The 17,098-nt window shown below is 45.7% G+C and overlaps 1 protein-coding gene across 4 annotated transcripts in view; it reads left to right on the top strand.

The window, feature by feature from the left end:
- Positions 1–267: 267 nt before the first annotated feature.
- SKI (SKI proto-oncogene) overlaps positions 268–17,098 on the top strand; it is a 164,812-nt gene continuing 147,981 nt past the window's right edge. For 3 of the 4 annotated variants that reach the window (XM_075018196.1, XM_075018197.1, XM_075018198.1), the window contains exon 1: positions 268–1,285. In XM_075018196.1, coding sequence (XP_074874297.1) covers positions 374–1,285 — 912 coding nt within the window. In that variant the 5' untranslated portion in view covers positions 268–373. The remainder of the gene's footprint in view (positions 1,286–17,098) is intronic. The other variant, XM_075018199.1, reaches the window with a different exon arrangement.

A 17,098-nucleotide genomic window follows, 5' to 3' on the forward strand; every position in this document is an offset into this window, starting at 1 on the left:
GCCTCCGCCCTCCGCCAGAGAGGGTTATTTTTGGAAGTGCAAAAGATTTGGGCTTTGCAGCGGGGGAGGAATCGCAACCTTTTGGCCTCTCCCTGCACGGGCTTCCTCCTGCGGCCGCCGAGCCCCGGGGGGCTGGAGCGTGGCCCGGACTTGGCAAGGGCTGGGGGGGCCGCTTGGGGCGGGAGGGGGGTGGGCGCGGCGGCGGGGACAGTGCCCCGGGGGCGGCGCAGCCGAAGGGGGTTTGTGCCCGGCTCGCCCGGGGCGGGGTGGGGGGAAGCAGGGGCGGGCTGGGCCCTTGTGTGCGCCTCGGCCCCTGCGCCAGAAGCTGGGTGTATTCCGGGGTAGGGGGCCGAGGGGAATTAGGCGCCGAACGATGGAGACTGTCGGCAGAAGCAGCTTCCAGCCCCATCCAGGCCTGCAGAAGACCCTGGAACAGTTTCATCTGAGCTCCATGAGCTCCCTGGGTGGCCCGGCCGCCTTCTCCGCCCGCTGGGCGCAGGAGATGTACAAGAAGGACAATGGCAAAGAGCCGGCCGAGCCCGTCCTCCACCTGCCCCCCATCCAACCCCCCGCCGTCATGCCGGGCCCCTTTTTCATGCCCTCGGACCGGTCCACGGAGCGCTGCGAGACCATCCTGTCCGGGGAGACCATCTCCTGCTTCGTGGTGGGCGGCGAGAAGCGGCTGTGCCTGCCCCAGATCCTGAACTCGGTGCTGCGGGACTTCTCCCTGCAGCAGATCAACTCGGTCTGCGACGAGCTGCACATCTACTGCTCCCGCTGCACGGCCGACCAGCTGGAGATCCTGAAAGTCATGGGCATTCTGCCTTTCTCGGCCCCTTCCTGCGGCCTCATCACCAAGACGGACGCCGAGCGGCTCTGCAACGCCTTGCTCTACGGCGGCACCTACCCGCCCCACTGCAAGAAGGAGTTTTCCAGCACCCTCGAGCTGGAGCTCACCGAGAAGAGCTTCAAGGTGTATCACGAGTGCTTCGGGAAGTGCAAGGGACTCCTCGTGCCCGAGCTGTACACCAACCCCAGCGCCGCCTGCATCCAGTGCTTGGACTGCCGGCTCATGTACCCGCCGCACAAGTTTGTGGTGCACTCACATAAATCCCTGGAGAACAGGACTTGCCACTGGGGCTTTGACTCGGCTAACTGGAGAGCCTATATCCTCCTCGGCCAGGATTACACCGGGAAAGAGGAGAAAGCCAGGCTGGGCCAGCTCTTGGATGAAATGAAAGAGAAATTTGACTACAGCAACAAATACAAGAGAAAAGCACCCAGGGTAAGTGGCACCTGATTTTGCGGGGAGAAAGGGGGGAAATTGGCCTACCGTTTCAGGGATCCCCCGATAAACCAGATATGCTGCCCCCTTTCTTTCCTCTCAGAGGTATTCAGCGCTCTAACCAAGCTGTGAAATCCTACCCAATGGGCTGGTGTCAAAGAGCACTCTTAGAAACTGCTCCTTCCTCTCTTGTAGCCTTTTTTTTTCTTGGTGGCTTTTGGGTTTAATTTAAACAGGACTTAATTTTTATATATATTTTTGAAAGGTACCTTAGGGGCCCTATCCTGCTGCCCTGGGGCCCTCCATCTCCCCCCATACTTGGCACTGGGAGGGGTGACTTGGTCAGGACTTTGGGATCAGGTCCTGAATGGGGAGTATGGGAGCTGGGACCCCAGGACAAATAATCAGGACAAACTGCCCTGTGCAAGAATACCTACTGTTTCCCTCCGACTGGATGTGTTCGTAAATTGATCAGCTTTGGGAACGTACAAAATGATTCCCAACCTAGATGGGAATAAAAAGCAATCGATGACAGGAGTACGTAGGCAACAGTTTGTCAAAAGGTCAACATACTGGTAGCCTGCATTCGCGCCTGGCGTGTGAACGGAGCCGACTGCACATTGTCTGAATCCTAGGGCCAGGCTGGCTTTTGTGTAGTGGGTTTTGTATACATCCAGTGAATGAATCTGTCTCGAGACAGCTGCGGCAGCCTATGAGTTACGCCATGCGTTGTTGACTTTGCCTATCCAGACTGCTAAACCGCATTTATTTTAGGTGGTTTTTTTTCCCTTCAGTCTGAATCCCCAGCGTGTGGGTGGGTGGCAGGTCGTGGTGGCCCTGGCACCAGTCCTGATCGATGGGCAGCAATGCTACAGGGCCCTGAGAACTTCCTCGCAGACACCAGGATGTCTGGCTCGTTGCTGGTGGTGTAATTGGCTGGGGGATGAGCAGCACAAGCCGTCCCTGCCCCCCGACCAAACAGTGAAGTCGAATTAACTCATTCCCTGGCTTGGTGGGTGGACTTTCCCTTATTTTTATTGGGGATTTCTAGTTGGGAGGTGCACAGTGTTAAGGAGCAGCTCAGTCTCTTGAGAGTGGGCAGAGAGAGGTTCTCATCACTTCTGAAGTGATTTAACACTCAGCCCCACTTTTCAAGCTTATGCAGCGCTGTGCACCCAAAGCTGCGCTCACCCCCTCCCACCCCCCCTAGCTTTGGGAGGCCCAGTGAATCCAGCTTCTTGCCTCTTGCTTCTCGCTTTTTTTTTTTTTAAATAGTCATCAGTGACTAGACTCCTCCTTCCTGTGGTTCCCCAAATTCCCCTCCCCGGAGCCGGCGGCTCTGAGCTTTTGTGGCAGCGTTGGGCTGTAATGAGCCACATTATGGCCATAGTTGGAGGTGGATGTGTTTTTAATGGCTTGGCTGTCCGCTGCTAATCATGCGCTAGGGTGGCATGGTGGGATTGACTGACTGACTGGATGTGTGGAGCGGGGCAGGGCAGGAGGCTCTGGGATTGTCAGACGGGGGAAGCAGAACTTTTGGGGTGAAGAGTAACAGAGAGGTAGTTCGGGTAGTTTTATTCTAACAAAACAAAACAGTAGTCATGTAGCATTTTGAAGACTAACAAAATAATGTATTGGGGATGAGCTTTCGTGGGACAGACTCACTTCTTCAGATCTGTCAGATAGTGTTCACCTAATGCATTATTTTGTTAGTCTTTAAAGTGCTACATGACTGCTGTTTTGGGATTTTTTGGGGGTGAAGGGAGATTGTTGTGATTACAGTATCCTGCCCAGACCCCCTCTTAGCACTTCTCTCTTACTCCCAGAGAAGTATTTTGAATATTATTTTACCATATTGGTTGATTCCCTGACCTTCTTCCTTTCATGAATTTCAAACCTTAAGAGGTGTCAGGTTTTTCTCTCAGTGGTTTGTATGGAGTTTTATCCTACTGTTAGTAGTACTCAGAACCCTTAACTGGAGCCAGGTAGAGGAGTCCAGGGAAGTTTAAAAACAAGGGGCATTTTTCAGATATGGTTGCTGCATTTGGAATGCTTTGATTTATTGCATTTCTTTCTGGAGTGGGGCTGGACTTGAGCTCCCACCCCAAAAGGGATTTCACTTTCTTAGAAAGCTCTTAGCATTCCAGGCTCCAGATGAGGCCTGTGGGAAAGGTGCACAGCACCTCTGCCCAAAACAGGATCAAGGAGGTACAAATTGTGGCATCAAAAATAACGATGGCTACTTTGGAAAATTTTTGCACAAAATGCATTTATGCTGTGCAGTTCCCAGAGTGTCAGCCTTCTAAATGCAATGTTACAAGGGGGTGGGTGGTGTGCGTGGGTGCTGGGGATAGGGTAGGGAAGAGCAAATGTTTTATATCAGTTCCTGTGATAAGTTTCAAGGCTTTTGAGTTGTCTTTAGGGCTCCTGTATAAATACAGCAGAATCTTGTAGAGACCCTGGAACAACTTACCTGGCAGACCAGACAAAATTTTGGAGTTGCCTTTGCTCACTTATGTTTCCTTTTTCTTCAGCCTTTTCCCATCAGATGTAGCCAACTGGGTATCGTATGTTAAATATGTTTTGTAGCAGCATTTGCAGATAATTATGGAGTCAGTCTGGCTTGAGGGCTCCTAGATTGTGGCCAGAGGCAAATAGCATTGGAGTAAATTTTGGGTTGCCTAGCAAGGAAATGAAAGGTAGCTCTAGTGTCTAGCTCTGTGAGGTTGTATATATCACTGTTTGCCTGCGTGTTTGTGTGTCTCTGTAGCTGTCGGCATGGTGCTTATTTGTGGATAAATGGGTGAAGCATGTGTGTCTGTGTCACTTCTGGTTTTTGCATGTGCACGCTTGTGTTACTTTGTTTTGCCATATACTCATTTGTGTACCTGTGTGTGATACATGCCTTCTTTTGTGGCTTGCCCAAATTACTTTGTCTCCATTTCTATGCATGTAGATGCTGCATGCTTCTGGGATGTTTGGGGATGGAGGTGTCTCTTCTGCTCTTTTCTAGACAGTCTAAAGTGCCTTGGGTCTGTGTGATTGTGCAAGGTGTGGTGTCTGTGGTTTTGCTCCTCCCAGGAGTGGCTCTGGTCTAGGGTAGCTGCAGTGCAGGTGAAAGCCTCATGCAGGGACAGTGGGTAAAAGCCACAGATTTGAGGAAGCGCTGAACTCTGAAGCTCAACAGAGGAGGTCCTCAGAGTCTGTCACTTTTCTTCTGTCCCTTTTCTTTTTTGTTTTATTCCTTTTTATTTTCTCTCTAATCTCCGGTCTGTTTTCCCTCTGCACTGACCTTCCAGCTTCACATCCACTCCACCCTTAACCTTCACCTTCCTATCGCTTCCCAGAGCTTCCTCTTCTCTTAGCTCTTTCCTGTCCGCCCCCGCCCCCTCAGCCTGTGCCCTTGTCCTAGTCCCTCCCCTGCTGCCTCTCCTTGTCACCTGGATTCTCCCCTCCTTCCCTGCTCTCCCACTTCCTTCTGGCATTGTTTTCTCTTGTCCCCTTTCCTTTCCTGGTCTTCTGCTGTACAGCCTCTGGTTTTACGTGTGTCCCCTGTTCTTCTTTACTTTTTTTCCATTAGTATTTTCCCTTTCCCTTCTCACCCGCTATGTCTGAAATAGAATAATTCAGGACACAGCCACCAAGTTCTGAGCTGTATCCAAATATTTAAAAACTTCCATGGCTGTAAAACAGGGCCCATGAATTGAAAGCCACGATTTATTTTGGTAGAGTTGCACAGAATTATAGAAACATAGGCCTAGAAAGGATTTTGATAGGCTGTCTCCGTCAGTCACCTACACAGAGGCAGTTTTAGCCACCAGTGCTGACAGATGTTTGTCTAACCTATTCTTACAAATGTCCAATGACAGAGATTTCACAACTTACTTAGGTAATTTGTCCCTCTACGTAGGAAGTTTTTCCTAACATCCAACCTAAATCTCCCTTGCTGCAATTTAAGCCCACTGGCTCTTATTCTATCTTGAGTGGCTAAGGATAACAATTTATCCCCCTCCTTTTTATGTATTTGGAGGCTGTTATCATGCCTCCCCCCCGCCGCCATCTTCTCTTCTCCAGACTAAACAAAACCCATTTTTTTCCCTGTCTTTCCATATAGGTCATGTTGTCTAGACCCGTGGTGCCCGACCGGTTCTGAAGCAGAAGCCACTCTAGCGAACTATTCTGAGAATAGCCACATTATCCTGAAAAAATATTTATTGTTCAAGCCAACTAGCCACACTTAACTGGCTAAATAGCCACATGTGGCTGGTGGCTAGCATGTTGGAACCACAGGTCTAGACTTTTAATCATATTTGTTGCTCTCCTGGGCTTTTTCCCCCTCCACGTTTTCCATAACTTTCCTAAGTGTGGTGCCCTGAACGGGACGCAGGTCAGTTGAGGTCTCCTCTGACCAGTATAGGCCAGGTCTGGATTACCTGTGCTTTATGGATGATGCTCTTGCCCCATCCTGATTTGCTCTCTAGCCGTGTCTACACGTGCACGCTACTTCGAAGTAGCGGCACTAACTTCGAAATAGCGCCCGTCACGGCTACACGCATCGGGCGCTGTTTCGAAGTTAACTTCGACGTTAGGCGGCGAGACGTCGAAGTCGCTAACCTCATCAGCAGATAGGGATAGTGCCCTACTTCGACATTCAACGTCGAAGTAGGGACCGTGTAGTCATTGCGCATCCCGCAACTTCGAAATAGCGGGGTCTGCCATGGCGGCCATCAGCTGAGGGGTTGAGAGATGGTCTCTCTCGAGCCCCTGCGGGGCTCTATGGTCACCGTGGGCAGCAGCCCTTAGCCCAGGGCTTTTGGCTGTTGCTGCGGCAGCTGGGGATCCATGCTGCAGGCACAGGGTCTGCAACCAGTTGTCAGCTCTGTGGATCTTGTGTTGTTTAGTGCAACTGTGTCTGGGAGGGGCCCTTTGAGTCCGCCCTGTGACCCTGTCTGCAGCTGTGCCTGGCACCCGTATTTCAATGTGTGCTACTTTGGCGTGTAGACGTTCCCTCGCTGCGCCTATTTCGATGTGGTGCTGCGCAATGTCGAAGTTGAACATCGACATTGCCAGCCCTGGAGGACGTGTAGACGTTATTCATCGAAATAGCCTATTTCGATGTTGCTACATCGAAATAAGCTATTTCGATGTAGGCTTCACGTGTAGACGTAGCCTCTGTCTGCTTTCTGCCTTCCTTGCATATCTCCAAAATGTCTGACCTACTAAAGTCTCAAAAGGGGGCTTACAGCTTTTTTTTGACTGGTGGGCAGTCTCCAGTAGAACAGTGTGGGGTTTTGTCCTCCTGGCCCTTAACACTTTTTGTGGGTCATTGAACTGAGCACAATCTGATCATTCTTTAGTATCTCCCAGCCCTTGCATTTCAGATCTAAAAGGTGTTTGCTTGTTTTTTTGTGGGGTAACCAAAACTACATAGAATTGGAGACCAGTGGGATAAGAGAATTCTGTGTGCACACATGCGCACTACTTCCCACAGCAGCGCTGCAGTGTTCCCGTGGTTCAGGTCCCAGCATTTCTATGAAGTCGCTGGGAGCTAGAAGTAGCGTTCTGGGTATTGACATGCAAATGAGCACAGTAGGCCTTCCACTTTATTTAGCAGTTCTGCTGCTGCTGCAGCTGCACCACCTCAGAGCTTTTTCTCAGCTGGAGTAAGGTTTAGCCAGGTCAAGTGTGCAGCCAAATAAAAGGATGGAAATTATTCACGGTGAAATAATGCAGGTCTGAGTGACATTGTAAGATATCAGTGGCCACTTACTTACTTCGCATCTGTCATTGTACTGCATGCTATAGCCACCCAGAACTTTCCAGAGGCAGCGGGGATAAAATCCAGATCCCTCTTTGCTAGCGCAGGCCCCTGCTACGTAAATGGGAACCTTCATTGGCAGGAATGCATGACCTGTGGTGCTGCCTAGTCAGTGGCACCACAATTAATATATAGACTGTCACTAAATGGATTATGTAAGTCGGTAGGGAATCCTGCCTCATAAAGACTGCAGGATCAGGCCCAGAATTATTATCTACACCTTTGAAGTGGCTCATTGAATTATTGGGCTATTAAAAACATTGTACTTAAAAATCTTCAGTGAAAACCAAGATGGCCCTGAAAGTAGAAACTTGCCATAGCTTGAAGCAGTGGCTTCAGCTTGGTATCATTTTACAACTCAGAAGCTAAGCTCCAAAATAGGTATGAAGCTTAGAGCAAAATCCTGTGTAGTGGTGGTGGTGTCAGTGTTTAAGCAGGCATCAGCTGTTTTTTCCCCAGGAGTGGAAACTGATTTACAGATTTTGTGGATTGAGAAGTAAGAAAACGTGTGTGTGTAAGTGAGCATCTTGCAAATAATGAAATGAGAATTTTGAGCCAACTTCTGATCTTGGTTACCACAAATTAGTTCACCCTGGTAGGAGTCACTGAAGTTAGAGCTCTGATGTTTTTTAAGCAGGGATTTCAGGGACCTGACTCCCTTCTTCTTGCTCTTGTAAAAATCCCAACATTAAAACAACAGACATTTGCTCTGTTTATGGCCTATTCTGACTCACCATTTTTGTGGCTCACGGATGCAGGACTTGTCCCTTTCCAAGGCTTCAGTAAACTTCAGGGGCAAAGATAAACAGCTTGATCTGGATGCCGTTGCAGAGACCTAATATCTGAACTGCTCCTTAAAATTTGAACCTGGCTCTTGCTAGCAGGGGTCTAGCTTGGTCTTCTTGAACAGTGAGGGCATATTTTTTTTCTACTTGGGATCTCTGTTTAGATTGGTGTTTGCAAAGCATGCCATACACCATCTGGAGATGTCTGTACAAGGCTCCAGAGCATGTCTAGACAACACAGTGGTTAAAATGCTGGCAGCTGCTTGCACGTTATCTATGCAGCATCTTTGACCATTGCTAGAATGGTGGGAAATTTTCAGCTAACCCTAGTGTTGATGAGACCATTGAGTCTGAGCATGTTTTGACTAGCATGTTTTTTAGGAATAAAAAAAATCTGTGTTCACTCTGATTGGAGAAACCATGTTAGAATATTTTAAGTGCAAGAGTGTTGTTGAGAGACAGTTGTAGATAGCGTGGTCCTGATTCCAGTTTGAAAAGGATCTGTAATACAACTCAGGATAGGAAAAAAATGTGCATGTTTGCAGCACTGGCAGTGTGACACCCATGATGGTGGGAATTTGCACTAGTGGCTTGGCACATGCACTGTGATAGCTAATCACACACACACACATGCATCTCAGGAAACATCATTCAGATCCAGTGCTGTTTAAGCCATGTTTAATTCATTTCACAGATAGTAGTATGCTTTGAGCCCAGCTGCGACTCCCATTGAAGTCAATGGGAATTGTACAGGTTGAACCTCTCTAATCTGGCATCCTCCGGACCTGACTCCTGCCGAATCAGAGAATTTGCTGAACCGCAGGAGGTCAATATTGTCTAGCACATTAACAACACTTCCACTGTTTACTGGGTTCTTAGATGATAATTGGGTTAAATTAGAGGTAAACCACACCACAGAACACTGAGAGACAGGACTGGTGGCTGTAAACTTATGGGACCTTGGGAAACTTGGGCACACTCATAATAGGAGGACATCAGTCTAACTAAAATCATGCTGGACTGTGGCTGTTGCTGGACCAGAGAGTGCCAGACTAGAGAGGTTCAGGATCTGCCACTGTCTCCAGTGGGAGGATTTACTTACAGGGCCTCTGTCTCTGAGCTCTTGAAAAATAATATACTTAAGGAATGAATGCTGGTGACTTATATCACACTGCTTTAGTTTAGTAACAGAGAGAAACCCGTTCTAGTCTATGTACTTTCAAAACAAAAAGGCAGTCAAGTAGCACTTTAAAGACTAACCAAATAATTTTGTGCCATCATGTGCCAACAATGCCCAGATGCTTTGTATATTGGACAGACTTCAAACTCTCTTGGACAAAGACACAATGGGCACAAAACAGACATAAAAACACTCCTGATCTACAAACCTGTCAGCCAGCATTTTAATGGAGTGGGCCATTCTGTTAATGACTTAAAAGTTTGCATCTTATGAAAGAGGAATTTTCACAGCGGTCTGGAAAGAGAGGCTGCTGAACTCTCTCTTATATTCAAATTTGACACATTAACACATGGTTTGAACCGGATGGGAATTTTCTGGATCATTATAGGGGCTCTTTTGCATACTTGGCTTAATCTAATTCTTGGCACACACATGCCCCCCCCACCCCTCTGCTCTCTGATTTGCTCACCTTGATGATTTTTTTTCTGATTTGTCAACCTTGATTACTATTTTTGGTTCTCTGTGCCTTAAATATTGAGTCTGTTCTGGTCTGGCTATGGTCTCAAGAAGTGGGTCTGTCCCATGAAAGCTCACCTAATAAATTATTTTGTTAGTCTTTAAAGTGCTTCTTGACTGCTTTTTTGCTTTAGTTTAGTAGAATACTGCCAGTTGATAGGTCTCCTTTGTTTTGGTTGAGTGGCTGAGCAAGGCCCATAAATCAAACTGACCTCAAGATAAAGAAGCAGGATGTAAAAGCATAATAATTTGGCACGTTTGTGTGTGAATTTGTGAACCTCATTATTAAATTAATTTGACTGTTAACAAACAACATCTTTTTGGATATTTTTAATGATTTTTTTGATATTTTCTGAATTTGTGTCATATACTTTTAATGTTTGAGTGCAAAATTTTTGCATTTCATTCTGTTGTTCCAGGCTAAAAGCTAAACAGAAGTCTTCTGCCTGTAAAGCAATTGGGAGATAGTGGGACTGAGTTGAAGCTATGTTATTTTAACCTTGAAAAATTATTACTGAAGTGTGCAGAATTCACTATTGTTCATTTAAGATGTGCTGTGCTGTGTTCTCCCTCTACCTTTTAGCACCTTTGCTTTTTTTTCCCCCCAAAGAGCCAACACTCGCATTTTACCTATTTAAAAAAAAAAACAAAAAACCCAATCATCTGTAACCTAACGGTAGTTTGGGGCTAGTCTGCAGTTTCTCTCTCAAGCAGTCAGCCTACCAAGTAACTGAACCCTATTTGCCCACAAACCACAGAAATACTATAGTTTTATCAAACTCCTTCCTGTACTTTGACTGGCTGTTTAGCCATCATCAAGTGTGATCCTACATTGTCACTGGGGCATGTTTTGGCCTAATTAAACCCATTTGAATTCAAAATAGTTCTGCTGCAGTCAGCCACATTGGAGAGCAGAATCTGGAGCTGTGTTATCACTTTAACATATGTGCTTTGGGAATTGCAGATCAAAATGGGGTTTTCGTTTTCAAAAGCGTGCTGTGGATCTGCTCCTGAAAACATGCTCCAAAGGGATAGATAGTACTTTACTGTTGCATGTTGTCCCACTGTCCTCATGTAGGAAGGATGATGTCACATGCAGGCATCGGGATTTAAGATTGCTCCGAGAAGTCTAAATGTTAATTATTAAACAGGGATTTTTGAAGCCTAGGAGATGTGCCATCCAAAGCTGGTGTAAGGGCCACACTTTGCTTCCAAAACTAATTTAGATACCATAAATTCAAATATCGTTTTTATAATTAATTTGAATGGGAGTGTTTGGCTGATGGACACTGGCCTTTCTGTACTTGTTCTTAGATGAGAGAACAAAACCACCTATTGTTCCAAATTCAGGCTCCACTCCTGCCACTGTTCTGTAATGGAACTCCCCTTGAAACCAATGGGAATTCCCCTGGGTGAAGCTCTTAATGTTAGCTCAATCAATGGATGGTTGCTGTCTCATCTAATCAGGCTTTTCTCAGCCCAGGATGTAGTATTAAAGCAACAATCTGGATAGTCACCTTTTCTGCTAATTAAGGACCTGATCCTGTAGCTTGTATTCATGCTGAGTAGTCCCAGCAGTCCCATTAAAATAGATGGAAGTACACGTGTAAGTACATATGAGGTGTATAAGTAATAGTTGAAGCATCATACCTTAGGCCCAGAGTAAATGTCAAATGAACTAATCAATGACCTGTCCTTGTTATGTATCGATTTATGTGCAGTTACTTTTGTACATGTTTTGTGGAGAATGGGATCTCTTCTTGATTTTCTTTTCAGTAATATTTCTTCTGATTAAGAATGTGTGATATGGTCACCCCTGTTGTTAACACCACAATAATCTTGCTTGAACATTTGCATTGTTTATTTTTTGGTAGCCCAGCCTTCTTCGTACATCTTCCATGTCGACCCATTGAAGAATTAGGTGGTGTGCTAGAAGGACATGCACCTCTGCACCTTTGTTTTTTTGCCTCAGTCAGTGGTGTCAATTTAAAGAATAAGGTCATTCACTTGGATTGCTTCTCGATTTCCCAAGCCCTTTGCACCAGCCAGTTTGTGTAATGTCTGTCTGAAATGTTGAGTAAGGGCATTGAAATAGCAGACAGGATATTGAGTGTTAGGAAGTCTGGGTTAAGTATAACAGAGACTTTTTTTGGCTGGCACAAAGGGAGCAGCCCCTCTAGCTCAATTACAGAGCAGTTGCTCTGGAAACTGGAGTCTCTGGTCTAGCCCCCTTGGTGAGCACCCTTCCCACACGTAGATTTGCGTGTGCGTGTGTGTGTTGCTTTCTGTGAGGGTTGCATCTGCATTTCCTGAGGCAGATTATAGTTCTCTCTTGATGGCACTGAAATTGTTACACAAGCTGCAGTAATGTCTCTCTTTCTAAGGATTGCATAAGTTTAGGATGATTTCTCCACTGGGAGAATTATGCAAGTTTAAACTGAAATGTATTTAGAAAGCTTTGTGTGTTTGTGTTTTCTGACTGGCAATGCAGCAGATGATTTATTTGCCTCTTTAATTGGACAACATCTGCTGGCATTAGGAGGGAACACTGCTCCATGTCTTTTTGCTGCTGCAATCCTCATTCTCCCTGGCCCTTTTAATTCCATTCTGCTCTGCATTATATCTCAATTATGTCTATGTAGAACAGACCCTAATACCCAGGCAAAGTGAAGTGGGTCAATAGATTGGAGGATTGTCTGGACAGGGACCTCTTCTTTTTCACAGAGTATCTGTAGAGCTGCAGCACATGCCAGAGGTGCTGTTAAAATCATAAACAACATCACATGGCTTTTCTCAGTCTTTGGATTTTCTTGCTTTGATGGGGAGGTTGTTGTCTTTATTACTGGCATTAGCCAGAAGAGACCAGTTACTGGGGCTCCCCACTCTATAAATAAAAAGGGGGCTGGGAGATATTTCTGTGATGCTCATTTGATTAGTCTTGGACCATTCATAGAAAACTGTCCTGTTTGTTTTCATTGACCTGAAAACCTTACATGCTGCTCGTTGCTGAGTTGCAGGTAGTGGAACGAATCTTCAAACAGCACTTGTCTTGATAGAACTTTGAGGATATGTCTACACTGCAGTAAAACACACACAGGTGGCTTGTAACAGATGACTGAGGTGTGGGATGTAGGGTTATAAAACTGTAGTGTAGACGGGTACATCTCTACTTACTGGGAGATGGACGCGGTCAGAGTCGATCTTCCAGGGCTCAATTTGGTGTGCCTGCTGCAGATGTGCAAAATCAAAATCAGGGTTGACTGTTGATCCCTGTGTGCCTCATTCTTGCGAGGAGTGAGGGAGGTCGGCCAGACAGTAGATTATATATGCATTGATTCCAGCTATTGCAATTGTCATAGCTGGAATTACATACCTAGGATCAACTTTTAGGTCTAGTGTAGATTTGCCCCCACGTTTGGGTTTAGGTAGGAGCCTGGACTCTGGGACCCTCTCCCTAATGGGACCTTGGAGTCCTAAAGTTTACACTGCAATTTTATTGTCTTGCAGCCTAAGCACAGGACTGCAGCCATTGGTGTTTCATTGTAGTGGCGATGTACCCCAAGAAATTAAACTCTCTTTTTGTTCTGTTCTGACCCAGGCCCAAGGGTGTATGCTTGGCTGGGTCCAGTACTGCAGCCTGACTTCAGTGGGACTCTCTAGGCAAAAGGATCGGAGGGATTAGATTTCAGGATTGGGACTTTCGTCACTGCTTTCTCTAGCTATTTATTAGCAGCGACTTACAGCATGTTATTGGAGCTCTGGGCATCTTGAATTGCAGATGTGTTTGCAACATTTTTTCTAGTTCACTAAGTAAATTCTGTGGAGCATTAAAATGTATGTATTGCATAGGGATGTAGTTATTGTTACTGCAATGAAAGATACAGTTCTGTATGACTATCTTGGTGCTTTATTTGACAAGTGTCCTTTTAAAAAAAAAAAAAAAGATGCTTGTTCAGCTTTGGGTATTTAAACAGGAAAATAAGCTTTTAGCTTTCACTGCATCTAGTTTATAACCTAAAATTAAAAGAAAATCCTTGAAATCAAACTGTTAATTAGTGGGCCTGAAAAGCAAAATTTATAGTACAAGGCCAATATTTTATTGTGATTTTCAGCTGTCATTGATTTTAGTGTAGTTACTCCAGATTTATCTTGGCGTTACTGAGACCAGAATTGGTCCCTTTAGTATTCATGAGATGGGGTTTTCTTTTATGTCTGTCTTCCCTCTGGATAAAAGTATTCGAGTTCAAAGAGAGTAGGCTATAGTTTTAAAAATACTCAGCTGCATTATGGATCTGATTATCCATCCCTAACCTAGCAGCACTCCCAGTGAAATCAATGGGCATGATTGTCCTTTGCTTACACTGGCATTAATTAGTTTACAATGGTACAAATCTGGCATAAGTGAGATGAAGGTGAGGATGAATGAGTACAGACTGCAGCATGAGGTCCAGTATCGATACAGGAATCCCTCAAAATGCATGATTTCAAGTTGTGCTTAACTTGTGCTAAAGTGAGTAAAGCGCCACTCAAAGCGAGTTAAGCACAACTCAAAATCCCGCTCCCCCTAGACCTGGCTCAGCACTCCCCCACACAGCCCTGGTTCCAACCCCCTCCATCTCCTCCACCCAGCTCTGGCTCATCTCCCCACACCTCCAGCTCATCCCCACTCCTGGCTCTGGCTCAGTTCAACCCCTCCATCCCCTCTGCAGCCCTAACTCGCCCTGGGCTTAACCCCGCCCGCCACCCTCCCACAGCCCCAACCCACCTCCGAGCTCAACCCTCCCCAGCTACCCCCCTCACCTCAGGATTTACCTTTCTAAAGGAGCTCCAGGTGCTTTTGTGGCTTCCCTGGCTGCAGAACATGCTTTCTGCCAGGGAAAAAAGCTGCCCCCTTGATTTAGGTGAAATTTGAGTCACACAAGGGTGTGTGGGAATACAACTTTGACATAACTCAAGGGACTACTGTATTCCATTTTTGCCATTTTGTTACCTATAAGAAACATACCATACAATAAAAGACACCCATGAATTCCTGTAGCAGAAGTTGAGCTGTGCTTGGCTTTTTGCATTCTTTTGTCACAAGAGTTTAGTTTTTGCAAAATCAGTGAAGATTATTAAATAGAGGATGAGAGGCACATTTTCCATGGAGTTCTCTGGTGCAAGTTCAGAAGTAAAGAGTGTCATGAAATGGGATTGCAAGTGATAGAGGTGTAAGTTACACCCACTGCACATTTGAGCCGTGTCTACACGTGCGCGCTACTTCGAAGTAGCGGCACTAACTTCAAAATAGTGCCCGTCACGGCTACACGTGTTGGGCGCTATTTCGATGTTAACGTCGACGTTAGGCGGCGAAACGTCGAAGCTGCTAACCCCATGAGGGGATGGGAATAGCACCCTACTTCGAAGTTGAACGTCGAAGTAGGGCACGTGTAGACGATCCGCGTCCCGCAACATCGAAATAGCGGGGTCCACCATGGCGGCCATCAGCTGAGGGGTTGAGAGATGCTCTCTCCAGCCCCTGTGGGGCTCTGTGGTCACCGTGTGCAGCAGCCCTTAGCCCAGGGCTTCTGGCTGCTGCTGCTGCAGCTGGGGATCCATGCTGCATGCACAGGGTCTGCAACCAGTTGTCGGCTCTGTGGATCTTGTGTTGTTTAGTGCAACTGTGTCTGGGAGGGGCCCTTTAAGGGAGCGGCTTGCTGTTGAGTCCACCCTGTGACCCTGTCTGCAGCTGTGCCTGGCACCCTTATTTCGATGTGTGCTACTTGGGCATGTAGATGTTCCCTCGCAGCGCCTATTTCAATGTGGTGCTGCGCAATGTCGATGTTGAACGTCGACGTTGCCAGCCCTGGAGGACGTGTAGACGTTATTCATCGAAATAGCCTATTTCGATGTCGCTACATCGAAATAAGCTACTTCGATGTAGGCTTCACGTGTAGACATAGCTTTGGTGAGCATGTAGAAAGAACAATGATGCCAAGGGTGTAAGACTCACAGTATTTAGTGGTTTCATAAAGCTTCACCTTCTGAAGATTTATTTTAAAATCTCACCTTTTTTATTTAAGTAACTTTCTAGGTCTTGTGGCTGTGTAGAAAAGCTTTAAAATGTGTCCTCAGTAATGGCTCAAAAACCAAAAGGCTAACAAGAAAGAACCCCAAATCTAATGATTTCTGAAAAAGCCTCATGAGAATTTTAGGGGGCCACAGTTTTTGAATGGTTGAATTTGGCAACACGGTCTTATGCCCAAGGTGCATCTTTAAGGAAATCGAGGCTTTTTCAAGTTTAAAAAAAAAAAGTCGGCCATAATGAGTCTTGAATGAATGGCATCTGCACACCTGTTTAATATTAAGATCAAGCGTTCAGTACTTTGTGGCTTTAGCTTGAAATTCAAGTTCCCTTTGAGTCATCCCTTTTGTCTTTTGTTTGGGTGGAAAAAAGGAGTGGCAGCAAAAGGCCTGCAGCTAAGAAATGAAAGCGTTGGATTAATTTTTAGAACTAAGTTAGTCTCAGCATTTGGAGCATTGCGCTAGTGGAGATTTTCATGCATCTTTTTGTTTTCTTATGCGTTTAGTAACCCACAATTCAAGTTGAAAATAATGTCCTGGAAAAGATGTAAAACGTGACGTGGGCTGTATGGGAAGGATAGGGGAGATCTGAGCTCTGAATCACAGTAAACAGTAGGTAGAGGGAGAGACAAAATAGTTATGGAAAAGATTTACCTCTGCCAGTCAGTTCTTGCATATAAAAGGGAGTGGTGCTTAAAATAACAGGGTTCCCACTGGGCCAAATTCTGGGAATCCTCAGTTCACTTTTTACTTACAACCTTGTGCAGCTAAAAAATAAACCTTATCCACATTAGTCATGTTGTGCTGATAGAAACACTGTGTTAGGGTGTGATCCAAAAATCAGTTGAAGTTGATGGAAACACTGTCATTGACTTCAGTTGGCTTTGAATTAGACCTCTCTGTGGCATCAGAACCAGGTCAAGTGCCCTGCTTTAATTCAGGCAAACTCACATTGGATAAAATGCTGCTCTGGGTTACTTAGATTAACACTTAGAGTTACTTAGAGAGTTACTTAGAGTGACATCAATGGCATTAATCCAAACTTAAACCATCATAACCAAGAGCAGAATTTTCATTAGTAACCGCTTCAGAAATTGGGACTGTCTTAGCAATGGTTCGTAGTCTGAGTGTCAAATTCAGCTCTGAATTTACTGCTGGAAATCTAGAGTACCTTGATTTACTAGATTTACTGAGAGCAGAATTTGTGTTTGAAAGTATATAATGTAATTTCAAGTTTCCACAAATGAATACACAAGGGTCACGGTAGTTAAAAGGCATATATTCACCACGGAATCCAATTTTGTGCTGATTTGACACAATGGAGTTATATCAACCAGCCAGACCCACATTTCACACATTTGGTCTAACCGATATGTTGTTCCTTCATGCTGTCCTTAAGGAGCAGCTGACTCTCCTTGAGACAGACTTGAAAGCCCTTCTGTTTATGATGC

Source organism: Carettochelys insculpta, chromosome 23 (genome assembly GCF_033958435.1).
Source record: "Carettochelys insculpta isolate YL-2023 chromosome 23, ASM3395843v1, whole genome shotgun sequence".
NCBI classification, from domain to species: Eukaryota; Metazoa; Chordata; order Testudines; family Carettochelyidae; genus Carettochelys; species Carettochelys insculpta.